Source organism: Salmo salar, chromosome ssa27 (assembly GCF_905237065.1).
Source record: "Salmo salar chromosome ssa27, Ssal_v3.1, whole genome shotgun sequence".
Classification (NCBI taxonomy): domain Eukaryota; kingdom Metazoa; phylum Chordata; class Actinopteri; order Salmoniformes; family Salmonidae; genus Salmo; species Salmo salar.
Genome location: NC_059468.1, coordinates 4,565,185 through 4,581,629, shown reverse-complemented (window position 1 = coordinate 4,581,629; position 16,445 = coordinate 4,565,185). Strand labels below are relative to the sequence as shown.

Genomic DNA, 16,445 nt, shown 5'->3' with positions numbered 1-16,445 from the left:
CTAAGTCATGCTCTCTGGTGAAGTATTTTATCTATTTATGTATAGACAGGAGTAAATATATAATTTTGGAACATTTATTTCAATTGACTTTATGCCCCGCCTATCCAAAAATAGGTTACCTTCACACCTTCCTCCAAAATAATTGCAGCATTCGAACAGTAGGCTACACTGTGCATCACCACCTTTCCTTCAATTCACCAGAGAAAGCATCTACTCAAGCGAAACGGCACCCCTCTGTCTTACTATATGTAGCATATGTATCTGATGCTGTCTGGCCAAAAAGAATGTGACATGACATATTATTTTTGACCAGACATGGAGTACACATACTGAGACAAAGGGGGCGCTGTTTCGATCGCTCTGTTGCTTTATCTGAGATTGATGCGTTTTTCTGTTGGCGCACAAATAAATTGTCAATATTTAAATATTTGATTTGGACTGGCAAGGAGGCACGGGAGGGCTGGCCAGGCATTTTAAGGCCCGCCCATAATGCCGGCCCTGGTCTCAATGGTGACTTCCTGTTTAAATAAAAAATAAGGCTGTACAGTCCAATATGAATGTTAAATATGTACAACAGGTTGACTGGGGAGGTGATTTCCCACAATGAGAGCTATGACTCTAATATTTAATATGTATGTCACTGAGTAGGGTGATACCCCATTTCATGGGTGCACACACCATAGTGCACATACACTATGGTGCCCTCAACGCAATTATGCAGTCTAATACATCCACAGTGGGATTTCATTATTTTTGTTTGACCGTTTATTGCCTTATTAATTATTGTACTTATTTTAACCTCTTTGGGATAGGGGGCGGTATTTTCACGTCTGGATGAAAAGCGTGCCCAAAGTAAACTGCCTGCTACTCAGGCCCAGAAGCTAGGATATGCATATAATTGGTAGATTTGGATAGGAACCACTCTAAAGTCTCTAAAACTGTTAAAATAATGTCTGTGAGTATAACAGAACTTATTTGGCAGGCGAAACCCCGAGGACACTGTGAGTTCACTGTGTTTTCTATTCGTTTTCTATGGTAAACTAGATTTATGAGGCACCTGGTTGCAGTTCCTAGGGCTTCCACTAGATGTCAACAGTCTTTAGAAATTGGTTGATGTTTTTCCTTTGAGAAATAAAGAAGTACGGCTATTCAGAATGAGTGTCAAGCCAAGTGGACTCTTTTGTTTGGGGTGCGCGATCTGTAGCTCACTCCACATTGATTTTATCCGCTATTGAACACAGTATATTCCGTCTTAAATTTGATCAATTATTTACGTTTTAGGATACCTAAGGATGGATTCGGAAAGTTGTTTGAAATGTTTGGACAAAGTTTACAGGTAACTTATTAGATCATTTGTAGTTGGAACCGGTGTTTTTCTGAATCAATGCGCCAAATAAACTGACATTTTGGGGATATAAAAAAGGAGTTTATCGAACAAAAGGACCATTTGTGATGTTTCTGGGACATATTGGAGTGCCAACAGAAGAAGATCTTCAAAGGTAAGGCATGAATTATATCGTTATTTCTGACTTTCGTGTCGCACCTGCTTAGTTGAAATATGATTTTCATGTGTTTGTATGGTGGGGTGCTGTCCTCAGATAATCGCATGGTTTGCTTTCGCCGTAAAGCCTTTTTGAAATCTGACACGGTGGCTGGATTAACATGAAGTTAAGCTTTATTTTGGTGTATTGCACTTGTGAAGTTATGAAAGTTAAATATTTCTAATAGCGGAACGTCTAGCCGTAACAGGTTTTAAGCTATGTAAGACATTCCAACCTTGTTTAGCATTATTTAGTCCAAATATGGCATTATTTCCACTATATATGTCCGTTTGAAATTGTCAAACGCACGCTCGACCTGTTAAAACAAGTGCTTCTATTTTCAAACCCTAGCACCAGGAAAGGTAATTTACCCGTCTTACACTGTATGAACGGGCTTGAGCTGAGTTGGGAGGGGGCAATATCTGAGGTGTGTCCTTAAAAACGTGCACTAAAGTGCCCCTCTACTGAACAGACAAGTGTAGTGTTTATAGAGCAATTTGTAAAGTCAAGTTTATTTTGGGAGATTGCAAAATTTGACCTTTCATTCAAGACAGGGTGAATATATTTTTCCAGGTGATAATAAAACATGTTTTGTTTTGTTACTTTTTCAGCAACTTGTTTCTAACGTTATAACAAGTGAAGTTAGCTTGCACTGCAGAGTAGCTAGCTAGCTTAAAGCTAGGCCAGGCTGAAGATATCATTGTAGCTAGCGACCTCCACCTAATAATGATCAAAAACAGATGTCATTACCATCGCAATAAACTTAAACGGGAGGCAACAGTCATATAACATAATTGTCTTAACAGCCAATGTGTATTATTTAACATTATTATTAAAATAGTACTTACTTATAGGATTGGGTAATTGTTTACAAGTTGCTAGCTATCCCATAAAACTATCACTGAAAACCACATATTTTCATATTCTGTGCTTTGGTAACTTACTGTTCTTTGACTGACTCTGGCTGGACTGAAGACAACGCAAAGTGTGAAAAACTTAAAAGTATGCTGCATCCATCTAGAGCCTTCAACCGCAAGGGGGCATTGCGTTTTCACTCCATTGTGGACGTCCCCATTGAAATGCATGACATCCGGTGCAATGTAACAGAGTGCTTATGTGTAATGTGAAGGAGGCTTTACCCGGTTGTTTATAGCATAGATTTTGACAACTGATGCATGATGCATGTACATGGAACACGAGAGATGAGCTTTTCTTGCCCGTAAACCTCATATTTAGAAACAAACTAAAATGATTTTTTCCCCCATTTAGTTTAATTAAAAACCAAGCATAGCCTCCCCTCCTCTCAATGAAGGCTGTTTTTTTTGTCATGCTCAATGCATTCACCAAGTAGGCCTAGTCAAGACTATGGATAAAGGGTTTGGCTCGTGAGACCGCTTTGAAATAAATCTTAATCACCAAAGCTTTATTAAAACATCAAGTTTGGTAGCAGTAAAGTGAGCGGACATCCCTGTTTTATCTGTGTAGGCTATTAAATTATTTTAGCCAGACCCTCCATGTAGGCTATAATGCCCTTAATGGAACAAGAGATTAGATAACCCTGTAACAATTGCTTGTTTTTTGTTTCGTTTGATTAAAAAACAAGCTCTTAGTATGCTACCCTTACCCTACTATAATGAAGGCTGGTTCAACAGCAATGCGTCTGGTGTCTTTCTTATCCTGGCCATGCGTAGCCATAAAAGGTTTCTTAATGGCCTACTGCGTTATTCACAATTCACATAGTGCCTTCAGAAAGTATTCACACCCCTTTACTTTTTCCGCATTTTGTTGTGTTACAAAGTGGGATAAAAATGTATTTCATTGTCTTTTTTTGTCAACAATCTACACGAAACACTCCAATGTCAATGTGGAAGAAAAATGTAAAATATAAAAACTCTGATATATGTTGCTTAGATAAGTATTCAACCCCCCATGTTAGAATCACCTTTGGCAGAGATTACAGCTGTAAATCTTTCTGGGTAACTCTCTAAGAGTTTTGCACACCTAGATTGTACAATATTTGCACATTATTCTTTTAAAAATTCTTCAAGCTGTGTAAAGTTGGCTGTTGATGATTGCTAGACAGCCATTTTCAAGGCTTGGCATAGACTTTCAAGCCAGTTTAAGTCAAAGCTGTAACTAGGCCACTCAGGAACATCCATGTTGTCTTGGTAAGCAACTCCAGTATATATTTGGCCATGTGTTTTAGGTTATTGTCCTGCTGAAAGGTGAATGTCTCCTGGTGTCTGTTGGAAAGCAGATTAAAACGGGTTTTCCTCTAGGATTATGCCTGTATTTAGCTCTTTTCCGTTTATTTGTATGATTTAAAAAAAAAACTCCCTCGTCCTTGCCGATGAGAGGCATACCCCATTACATAAGGCAGCCACCACTATGCTTGAAAATATTAAGAGTGACGTGTTTTTGCCCAAAACATAATTCAGGACATAAAGTGAATTTCTTTGCCAATTTTTGGGTAGTTTTACTTCAGTGCCTTATCGCAAACAGCATTGGTATTTGTATTCTGTACAGGCTTCCTTCTTTTCACTCCATCAATGAGGTTAGTATTGGCGCCGGAGGGGATGGCTGCCGTCTTATCGGCTCTTAACCAACCACGTGATTTTGTTCGTTTTTTTGCGTTGTTCGTAACTTGTTTTGTACATAATCTTGCTGCTTCTGTCGCTTATGACCGAAAAGAGCTTCTGGATATCAGAACTGCGATTACTCACCTCAAATTAGAGTTTTTCTTCAATGAGTCGGAGGGGAAGGATATACTACAGACACCCGACCAGGCCCAGATCCCTGTCATTCGCTGGAGAAGGAAACTGAGATGTCGCGGAAAAAAGATCAGGGTGCCTTGTGAGGATCAGGCAGTGAGTGGCTAATCTGCCTTTGCCTTCTGTCCTGCTTGCTAACATTTAATCGCTGGAAAATAAATGGGACGAACTGAAAGCATGTATATCCTACCAACGGGACATTAAAAACTGTAATATCTTATGTTTCACCGAGTCGTGGCTGAACGACGACATTAAGAACATACATCTGGCGGGTTATACACTCTACCGGCAAGATAGAACAGCAGCCTCTGATAAGACACCGGGCGGGGGCCTATGCATATACGTAAACAACAGCTGGTGCACGATATCTACCTCACCTGATGTAGAGAATCTCATGATAAGCTGTAGACCACACTATCTACCTAGAGAGTTTTCATCTGTATTTTTCGTAGCTGTCTACATACCACCACAGTCTGATGCTGGCACTAAAACCGCACTCAATGAGCTGTATACAGCCATAAGCAAACATGAAAACGCTCATCCAGAGGCGGTGCTCCTAGTGGCCGGGTACTTTAATGCAGGGAAACCTAAATCAGTTTTACCTAATATCTATCAGCATGTTAAATGTGCAACCAGAGGGAAAAAAATTCTAGACCACCTTTACTCCACACACAGAGACGCATACAAAGCTCACCCTCACCCTCCATTTGGCAAATCTGACCATAATTCTATCCTCCTGATTCCTGCTTACAAGCAAAATTTTAAGCAGGAAGCACCAGTGACTTGGTCTATAAAAGAAGTGGTCAGATGAAGTATATGCTAAACTACAGGACTGTTTTCCTTTGTCCTTGTGCCAAAGAACACTAAGGTAACCTGCCTAAATGACTACCAACCCGTAGCACTAGCCATGAAATGCTTTGAAAGGATGGTTATGGCTTACATCAACATCATTATTCCAGAAACCCACTCTATTTGCATACGACACCAACAGATCCACAGATGATGATCTCTATTGCACTCCACACTGCCCTTTCACACCTGGACAAAAGGAACACCTATGTGAAAATGCTATTCATTGACTACATCTCAGCGTTCAACACCATAGTGCCCTCAATGCTCTTCACAAAGCTAAGGACCCTGAAACTAAACACCTCCCTCTGCAACTGGATCCTGGACTTCCTGATGGGCCGCCCCCAGGTGGTAAGGGTAGGTAACAACACATCCACCAAGCTGATTCTCAACAATGGGGGCCCCTCAGGGGTGCGTGCTTAGTTCACTCCTGTACTCGCTGTTCACTCATGACTAAAGGCCAGGCACGACTCCAACACCATCATTAACCTGTCTGGGCTAGGGGGCAGTATTTTCACTGCCGGATAAAAAACGTACCCGATTTAAACTGGTTAATACTCTTGCCCAGAAACGAGAATATGCATATTATTAGTAGATTTGGATAGAAAACACTCTGAAGTTTCTAAAACTGTTTGAATCGTGTCTGTGAGTATAACAGAACTCATATGGCAGGCAAACACCTGAGAAGATTCCAAGCAGGAAGTGGCCTGTCTGACAATTTGTAGTCCTTCTGTTGCATCTCTATCGAAATTACAGTATCTGTGCTATTACGTGACACTTTCTAAGGCTTCCATTGGCTCTCTAAAGCCTTCAGAAATCGGATTGACGCGTCTCCTGTCTCTGGGCAGATAACAGCAGCAGAGTTTGTCAGTGGACTGCCTGGTGACAGAGAGACTGGAGATGCGCGTTCACGAGACCTCGGCATTTTTTTCTTTCCCTCTTTGAATAAATACAACATTGTCCGTTCGGAATATTATCGCTATTTTACGAGAAAAATAGCATAAAATTGATTTTAAACAGCGTTTGACATGCTTCTAAGTACGGTAATGGAATATTTTGAATTTTTTTTGTCACGAAATGCGTTCGCGCCTTACCCTTTGGATAGTGACCTGAACGCACGAACAAAACGGAGCTATTTGAATATAACTATGGATTATTTGGAACCAAAACAACATTTGTTGTTGAAGTAGAAGTCCTGGGAGTGCATTCTGACGAAGAACAGCAAAGGTAATCCAATTTTTCTAATAGTAATTCTGAGTTTAGTGAGTCCCAAACTTGGTGGGTGTCAAAATAGCTAGCTGTGGCCGAGCTATGTACTCAGAATATTGCAAAATGTGCTTTCGCCAAAAAGCTATTTTAACCTGTTAGGGCTAGGGGGCAGTATTTACACGGCCGGATAAAAAACGTACCCGATTTAATCTGGTTATTACTAGTGCCCAGAAACTAGAATATGCATATAATTATTGGCTTTGGATAGAAAACACCCTAAAGTTTCTAAAACTGTTTGAATGGTGTTTGTGAGTATAACAGAACTCATATGGCAGGCAAAAACCTGAGAAGATTCCTTACAGGAAGTGGCCTGTATGACAAGTTCTTGTTCTTCTTGACTCTCTTTATTGAAAACTGAGGATCTTTGCTGTAACGTGACACTTCTTCTCAGAACCTGGGAAAAAGCTGAATGATGTAATTCCAGCCCCTGGCTGAAAAACATTAGCGCCTTTGGTAAGTGGTCTATCAGAGGACAATCAGACTGAGGCGCGTGCACGAGGCGACCCCATGTTTTTATTTTCTCTCTCTTTGTACACAAAACACAGATTCCGGGCGGAATATTATCGCTTTTTAACGAGAAAAATGGCATAAAAATTGATTTTAAACAGCGAAATACAAACTCCTCGAAAATCCGAAAACTTAAATTTTTCAAACATATGACTATTTTACACCATTTTAAAGACAAGACTCTCCTTTATCTGACCACACTGTCCGATTTCAAAAAGGCTTTACAACGAAAGCAAAACATCAGATTATGTCAGCAGAGTACCCAGCCAAAAATAATCAGACACCCATTTTTCAAGCTAGCATATAATGTCACAAAAACCAAAACCACAGCTAAATGCAGCACTAACCTTTGATGATCTTCATCAGATGACACTCCTAGGACATTATGTTATACAATACATGCATGTTTTGTTCAATCAAGTACATATTTATATCAAAAACCAGCTTTTTACATTAGCATGTGACGTTCAGAACTAGCATTCCCACCGAACACTTCTGGTGAATTTACTAAATTACTCACGATAAACGTTCACAAAAAACATAACAATTATTTTAAGAATTATAGATACAGAACTCCTTTATGCAATCGCGGTGTCCGATTTTAAAATAGCTTTTCGGTGAAAGAACATTTTGCAATATTCTGAGTAGATAGCTCGCCATCACGAGCTAGCTAATTTGACACCCACCAAGTTTGGTACTCACCAAACTCAGATTTACTATAAGAAAAATTGGATTACCTTTGCTGTTCTTCGTGAGAATGCACTCCCAGGACTTCTACTTCAAAATGAAAAATGAAGACTTCTGCATTAACACGACCCCTAAGATTAACTTCCTAGTTATCTAAGTAAGTTACTGAATTAATAAGGTGATGGGGCATCATATTGTGTAAGCTTTCTGCTATGTTTGGATGAGTTATCTGTACAGCTGCCATTGCTATCTTGATTTCCTTGCGTTTTTCTCCTCCATTCTCAGCCCCTCTGCTCATCCCCCATCTTCTCCAAGCAGAGCAGGCTGAATTAATAAGGTGCCCTAGACAGACACACTCCAGACAGACACAGCGTGTACACGTCCTGCTTCAGAGCAGTCAAGCATGTATCAAAACTTTGTTCATTTGAACAATGTCTCTTGTTCACATTCGCTTGTAAAAGTCCAAACTCAACAAAAATTACATTTGGTAGCTCCTACCTGTATAACTTAATGGACTGGATTTCTTGTCTTTACACACTTTAGCATATTTAGCTAGCAGCCTCCATGGAAATTTGCTATTACTTGTGCTAATTTTGTTAGCATTCTGGTAAGAAGCTCAACACTCTGCGTTTTGGCACCTCCTTGTGCACTAAACCGGTATTACAGTAAATCCTAGAATGAGAGAAGGACTGTATCAACAGGTGAAAATCTGGAACTTTGCAACCCTAGTCGCTAACAAGAACTGTGTCGTTTTTTTATTTGTAATTCCATCAATTCATAGTTCAAGATCAAGTTCTGTAGATAAAGTGCTCTGAATGTTGATTGCGTTGATTTGTAATTTTCTATATGACCTTCCACAGACTAACTACACAAAAAAAATAACTACACGGCTCAGCCGATCATTCCAATTAACTTGACAGAGATCAGGCTCAGCCTAGATGGAAACAAATGTGTACACTAAAACTAATGCGAGAGTCATACTGTACAGTTTCAGCAATTACTCAGCTGGAGGAAAAACATGAGAGGGAAGAGGAGAGACTGTGATGAGATCATCTGCATTACAAGGGAGGTAAACACATAAACCTGAGACTGAATAAAGTCTGAATTTGCCAGTGCCGCCTGTAGAGTGTGGTGTGAGTGTGTGCTCATTAGTTTCTCCATGTTCTTGATGTTCCCATTCCAGCAAAGACTGAAATATTTTTTATACACAATTGTTTGTTCACATGATCTTTTGAAGTTAGATAGTATCATTAATTCATCCCATATGGGAGGAGCGAGAAAAGAAAGAGCACTATGAAAATGTGGCTTTTTTTGTCCCTGCTGCTGGCAGCGCTTCAAAAGGGCACATTATGTATTCAAACCTAGAAACAGCAATTACTCAGGCACCACATTTCATTAAATCAGCACAAAATTGTTGCCTCACACTAATTATATCATAATAATCATAGCAATTGTTACAGTAAATGACAAATTAATTAACTGTATCAAATCTTGGGAGATATAACCGCAAGGCTCTCCAGAGGGTAGTGAGGTCTGCACAATGCATCACCGGGGGTAAACTCCCTGCCCTCCAGGACACCTACACCACCCGATGTCACAGGAAGGCCAAAATGATCATCAAGGACAACAACCACCCGAGCCACTGCCTGTTCACCCCGCTATCATCCAGAAGGCGAGGTCAGTACAGGTGCATCAAAGCAGGGACCGAGAGACTGAAAAACAGCTTCTATCTCAAGGCCATCAGACTGTTAAACAGCCATCACTAACATTGAGTGGCTGCTGCCAACATACTGACTCAACTCCAGCCACTTTAATAATGGAAAAATGTATGTAATAAATGTATCACTAGCCACTTTAAACAATGCCACTTCATATAATGTTTACATACCCTACATTACTAATTAGTAAACACCTCCCACACTACCCCCACGTCTTCAGAAACAAAGTAGTTCCCCCGCAGTTCACATTAGAATGGTATACATTTAACAAATGGCGAAGAAGCGCCACATCCCGTCACAATAGATCTAGAGCCAATACGCTCTGAGAACTTACATAAGCAGAAACAGTATAGCTTTGCAGAAACAGACCATGGAGGTGCAGTAGGTCTATAGAGTAGGGTTTAGCCACAGTACAATTTTTTTTTTTTTTTTTTAATGCACGAAATGAAATGTATGCATTCACTACTGTAAGTCGCTCTGGATAAGAGCGTCTGCCAAATGACTAAAATGTAAATGTAATTACTCATCTCATATGTATATACTGTACTCTACACCATCTACTGCATCTTGCCATCTTGATGTAATACATGTGTCACTAGCCACTTTAAACAATGCCACTTTATATAATGTTTACATATCCTACATTACTCATCTCATATGTATATACTGTACTCTATACCATCCACTGCATCTTGCCTATGCCGTTCTATACCATCACTCATTCATATATTTTTTTATGTACATATTCTTATTCATTCCTTTACACTTGTGTGTATAAGGTAATTGTTGTGAAATTGTTAGGTTAGATTACTTGTTGGATATTACTGCATTGCTGGAACTAGAAGCACAAGCATTTTGCCACACTCGCATTAACATCTGCTAACCATGTGTATGTGACAAATAACATTTGATTTGATATACCTTTAGTATCACCCATTCGGATGAAGCAATAGCCTTATAACCAGCACAGACATAAAGGCATTAAATTCTTAAAATTATTAAGAAAGAAAACTAAGAGCTTGATACATAGGGTACACAATCAATTTGTTCCAAATAAAACACCATCACAGCTTGTAAGCCTTCCAAGGCTTTTGTAGTGTCTGTTACCCCGAATATTCCCTGTAATGCCACATTGAGCTGCTGGCAAGGATGGAGTTGAGACTCTTGGGGATTCAGCTTAGGTCTGCTGGACAACTTAAATGGAATCAATATGCAGTGGAAACTTTTGATGTCCCTACCTTGGTGCTGGGAACGGCTGTGGAAGCCTGGCACACTGAATAAATTGCAGCATAAATCAAGGACAAAGTAAGCAAAGCTGTCCCACTATAAGATTCATTCTACACCTTCCTCACTGCTAAATGGCAATAAGATTCCACTTGGAGATAAATGCTTGCTTGCACATGCTCAGCTCGGCTCTGAGTCAAACCTCGATGGCTCTGCATTTTTAGAGTTTATACACATGGAGTACCTGTAATCCACTCCATGACAGATTAAAGTAAATCAGATTGAAAATGAAAAATAATAATAACGGGAATTAAATGCCATGGCATCAGGTTGACATATATCCAAGACCATATAACACACCATAAATGTTTTCATTTCAATAATAAGCAATACCATCTACAGCTGATCCATGCACAATTAATTATTTAAGTACTATGGTACTGAAGCACTGGTAGGTAGCCTAGAGATTACATGTGCTCCAATCTGAGTGAATGCTTGCTCTCTCCAGTGTGAAATGAGTGTTACACAGCTGGATAAGGGCTTGGAAGCACCTGCAGTATCCTCTCTGTGTGCAGTGAAAGCGACTTTAACCGTAAAACATACACTGAATTCAGAAAAGCTCTGTTGTCTCTACAAGCACTGCATGGGGAAATCACCTATTTTAATCTCTTTCAAAGAATCCTCACTGTGGCGAACTGTGTCTTAGACTGACCCCGTTTCTATGGTTATGGTGCCCTCTTTGTGCTTCAGTCAGGACAGCAATGGCACAAAGGGACATGACTATGTGGGCGATGTTAACTCAAGAACAGCTGACACAATTAATCACTGCTGCCTACATTGAATATGAGGGAGAGCAACATGATACAAACAGATAAGTCGTGACTGGAAAAGAGTGGGCTGTTAATTATAGCTTTCAGAAACTTTGATTGAAGTCAATCAACTTTAACAGAGGCAATTCTATACTGAACAAAAATATGAACACAACATGTAAAGTGTTGGTCCCATGTTTCATGAGCTGAAAAAAAGATACCAGAAATGTTCCATTTGCACCAAAAGCTTATTTCAGCTGATGAATTTGAGGAGTATTTCTGTCTGTAATAAAGCCCTTTTGTGGGAAAAAACTCATTCTGATTGGCTGGGCCTGGCTCGCATGTGGGTGGGTCTACGCACTCCCAGTTCCACCTATGGCTGTGCCCCTGCTCAGTCATGTGAAATCCAAAGATTAGGACCTAATGAATTTATTTATATTGACTGATTTCCTTAAATGAACTGTAACTCCGTAAAATCGTTGAAATTGTTGCTTGTTGCTTTATATTTTTGTTCTGTATATTTTAACTGCACTGTCTGAAATATTATTTCTAGTGCATGCAGCACATCACATAATATGAAATATAAAAATAGAAGAAGTCACTGTGGTGTGATGTTGCTGCTTCTTGTGTAGTCCCTTTTAACCACATTAACCAGAGAACACAATGGAAATAAGCCATTATTTTGGGCTTTATTGTGTTTTTATCCTTGATAAATTGTAATGTATGTAATGTTATCTCTGGCTGGAGCTGCCTACTACTTTATACATTCAATCAATCAATAAGATATGGCTATACATTAGGTGCTATATTCACACTTCTCCCTTGTCTCAGTAAAAACATCTCCTTTGTCACTTCTTCCCTAGTCTTTCTTTACTCGGCCTGTTGTTGCTATGCAACAAACTCTGGGTAATGAGAATCCTTATCCAATAAGCTATTAACTAAGGTTATGAATCCAGAAAGGAATTTTTAAATTGCAAGAATGACCTCACTGCCAACTCATTAAGCAAAAATAGGTTTTGAACACTTTCCCTTCACATGCTATGACAGTTGATGATAACTGGATGCCACATCGGATAAGATACATTGGCTATGTCTCAAAATTGCACCCTGACCCTACTTCCTATATAGTGCACTACTTTTGACCAGGGCCCATAGTGAATATGGTGCCATTTGAGCTGCACCATTACCACCGCATGTATCTTTACTTCCTGATCCCCAGGGGCCACAGCTGCCACACCCCAGCTCTTGACCCCATGTGACCACTGCAGCACTCCAATTCAATTTCCTGCTGCCAGCTGGCCTGACGGATTACTCAGTGACTCCGTTCAGGGGAGGGGGGCTTGCGTGTGTGAGAGTGGGTGAGTGAGTGAGCGAGCAAGTGGGTGAGCGAGTGAGAGAGAGAAAGACAGTGGGTGGTTGTCAGCTGTAGTGCCCAGCCCCCACTCAAGATATGACTAAGATCTGCTTATTTAAAATAAATAGCCTACCTTTGAAGCCTTTTCAGCTTTGCTTAAATTACACAATATACATCTATATCCTCTCACATGTAGAGCACCCCTACTTATACCCTCAGTGAACAACACTAAATGAGGATGGATTACAAGTCCACTTAACATTTAGGTAATACATAGACAGGCAAGTCATACATCAAATTACGGTGCTAAGAGGTAAAATAAGTGCATCTTGGCAATGGTTAGTGCTACTTGCTTGCAAAGGCTGGTGAGTATAATCGGATCCTGCATACTGTAAACATTCTATTACTGAACCTGCACTGCACAGCATTATGCTCACCATAAGCAAGGGACACAATGTTTGCGTCCCAGATGTCAGGATCAAAAAGTATGTCAAAAGTAGTGTACTAAATAAGGAATAGGGTGCAATTTTGGACACCGACAACAGTTTGTTCAGATCACCTTAACCGGCTAACCCTCCTAAGGCGTGTGTGTGTGTCGTGTATCATTCGTGTTTTTGAATATCTGCTGTCCAATAAATTGGGTATTTACTGAGCTACTCAGAAACATAACCCTTGTATTATTATTTGTCTTAGCTAAGTATTTTAATTTTGTATGCATTGCAAAAAACAAATATGGACACAATGTGTGTTTGTATTTCTAGTGTTGATCATGCAATTGTCTTTTAAATCTGATACAACATGATATCCCATTTAAACTTTTAGACACTATATACACAGAATAAACCATTGCTTTGACAAAATGATGAATGTCATGCTAATAAGATGTTATGGTCTGCACAACACAAACTTATGTCTGAGGATAAATTCAGTCAATATTTCAAATAATACCCATCCATTTTAGGCAAGGAGCATTCTACATGTTTAATGGAATATTCCCTGTAGGCTACATGAATGAAACGCACAAATCAAAGCAGCATTATCTTAAGACACCATTGGTAGGTAGAGATTAGTCAGTGTCTTTACAATTGTACATAATGTCAATTTAGGACCTCTTCCAAATCTTCCACAGACAATTGGGAGGGGACATTAGGTGGGTTTGAGCCCCCTCTTAAATTGATAGAGCCATATAATTGTGCAGACTGCATGGAGTAGGTGAAGGCCCTTCTCCTCAACATCTCCCCTTTCCACATAGACACCATGAGCAGGGTGGAGAGGACCACACCCCCGAGGGTGAGCAGGCACAGCCCTGCTATAACCCACCGGTCCAGGTGAACCCCTACCAGGGCGTTCTCCCTCTCCAGTCTCTCCATCTCCCGGGCCGACACACTGTCCGGGTTCACTTTAACTTCCCGGGGAACAGTGTATGAGATGGCTACTAACGAGATGCCAGTCACCAGGCAAGTGACAGCACTTATGAATCCGTAATCCGTTGATTTCCCCAAGTCTTCGGATGTAAACTCATTGTCTGACAACATGGACAGTTCCGGGACACGGTCGTGGAGTTCGCTGAAGGAGCTGTGACTCGGGCTTCCGTTGTTGATCCTCGCTAACTGCTGCGGACTGGTCTCCTCCTGTTGTAAATTGACATCCTCGTATTTGCGTGTGAAAGATGTCTCCAATTCCTCGAGGCAACATACGGTTCTCTCAGCTTCTGCTCCCCACTGGCTGATTGCGCCGGGCTGCCCGTCTCCCGAGGCAGTTGGCCATGGCCCTGAATCCGTGCAGGCAGTCTTCCAATTCCCCGACTGGCAACGATGCTCGTTGGAAAGTGACTTTTTATTGATGTGTTGGTAGTTTGAAGCCCATGGGAGGCTTTTTGTGGGATCTGACCGACTGTACTCTTGATCAAAGCAGAGGGGTTCTAGATCAGCTATTTGAACATTTTCCATTTCCAGCTCGCTGTAAATGCAGATAATGAACATGCAGGCATATTAGTTCACAACTGCCAGCAGCACACACATAAGAGTATGTAAGAGTATTGCTAAGAAAGTGGATGTCCCCGTTCATTAATTCAAATGAATGTTCATTTAAATCGCTGACACACTTACCAGACAATTAATATCACACAAAGTTACATTTAATTACTCGAGCATGGTGGATTATTTTCGACCATTTTCGACCAATAAATACCTTGACACACCGGTATCCAATTACAAAATGTAAAAATCCCTCCAAAATCGATGTAACATCTCTAAATCTGGTTTAATTGCAGTGCAAGCATATCTTTTACTTTTGACTTTAGGCAATTGTAACATCGAAAAAAGCATACAACTGAGACAAATTAATCTGATGACTTCTTGGTAAGATTTTTCCTAATACAACGCTCTCTATAAGGAGAGTTGCTTTACCAAAACACTTTAGCCGTTCATAGTTCTCTCGCTCGGTATAGCCTACACAACCACAACATAAGTGAATGGCAAAGTCTACGCATCCTCATTCACAATCTCATTAACAGTAGAGGGAAATATGTCTACTCAAATGATCGTGGTAATTTCTAATCAGTCCTATTGCATATACCTTTTGCTTTCCCAGAATATGTCTGCTGGTCGCCTCCCCGTCCCTGGCTTCTATTGGTAATTAGAGAGCGAAAGCTTTGACAGACCCCCTCCCACGCGTAGGGCTCAGGCAGGCTGCCTGACGCGGGGACTGAATTCACTACTGTAGGCTATTTCTCAGCACGTTTATAACATTTTCACGAACAGAACAGAGCACAGACGAGGCAGATGAGGGAAACATCACACAGCATTGTGAGAAACGAAGTGCATATTGTTATAACACTAATATCCAGTGGCGATCTGTCATTCAGGGCAGGTGGGGCATAGCTCCATCACTCTCCTTGGTCAAATAGTCCTTACATAGCCTGGTGGTGTGTTTTGGGTCAATGTCCTGTTGAAAAATCATGTCAATGCAGAGCGAAACGGAGCCCTCCGCATTGTTACAAAATTTGAGAGGCGCACAGCGATGAGCTTGTGACTGAGCGAATGAGCTTGATTTGGCCTCGCATGCCTCCAGAGACTCCGCAATTGCACCACACCCTCCATATGGAGCTTCCGACCACATCTTCGGATCAAGCATACATTGGCTCTTAAGCCTTGATCACACTGACAATGTCATTGCATTTTGGTACACCAGAAGTACATTAATTTCCATTGGAACGCTGCGTTTGCCTTGCAGCATTGCGTTGCAGAGGCAGTTGCAGTGCGTTCTGTGTTGTGCATTCGTTGGATTTGCATCAAATTGTTTGAGTAGACCGGCTTGACCGAAATGGTAGCAGAAGGTGAATGTTGAACTTTTGTTGCACACATACCCAGATGATGCTGCGAATCATTTTGTGTACCAATTTTACTGCCACACCTGCCCTGAATGACTGGTCGCCAATGAAAATAGCAGTCCAATAATCAATCATATTCTTGAATCTACATGTTTATTTGTATTAAATAAAATACAAGCATCACAATAGAGAGGGTTACATTTTAAAGAATGAAATCTCTATGAATAAAACAAAATACACTGCTCAAAAAAATAAAGGGAACTCTTAAACAACACAATGTAACTCCAAGTCAATCACACTTCTGTGAAATCAAACTGTCCACTTAGGAAGCAACACTGATTGACAATACATTTCACATGCTGTTGTGCAAATGGAATAGACAACA

The 16,445-nt window shown here is 40.5% G+C and overlaps 1 protein-coding gene across 1 annotated transcript; it reads right to left on the bottom strand.

The window, feature by feature from the left end:
* Positions 1 to 13,416: 13,416 nt before the first annotated feature.
* On the bottom strand, positions 13,417 to 15,863 carry LOC106588154 (transmembrane protein 74). The gene is made up of 2 exons (XM_014176844.2): positions 15,307 to 15,863; positions 13,417 to 14,688 (listed from the first exon to the last, which is right to left on the bottom strand). Exon 2 carries the CDS (start codon positions 14,676 to 14,678, stop codon positions 13,827 to 13,829), a length of 852 nt encoding a protein of 283 aa, XP_014032319.1. The 5' UTR covers positions 14,679 to 14,688; positions 15,307 to 15,863; the 3' UTR covers positions 13,417 to 13,826.
* Positions 15,864 to 16,445: the final 582 nt, after the last annotated feature.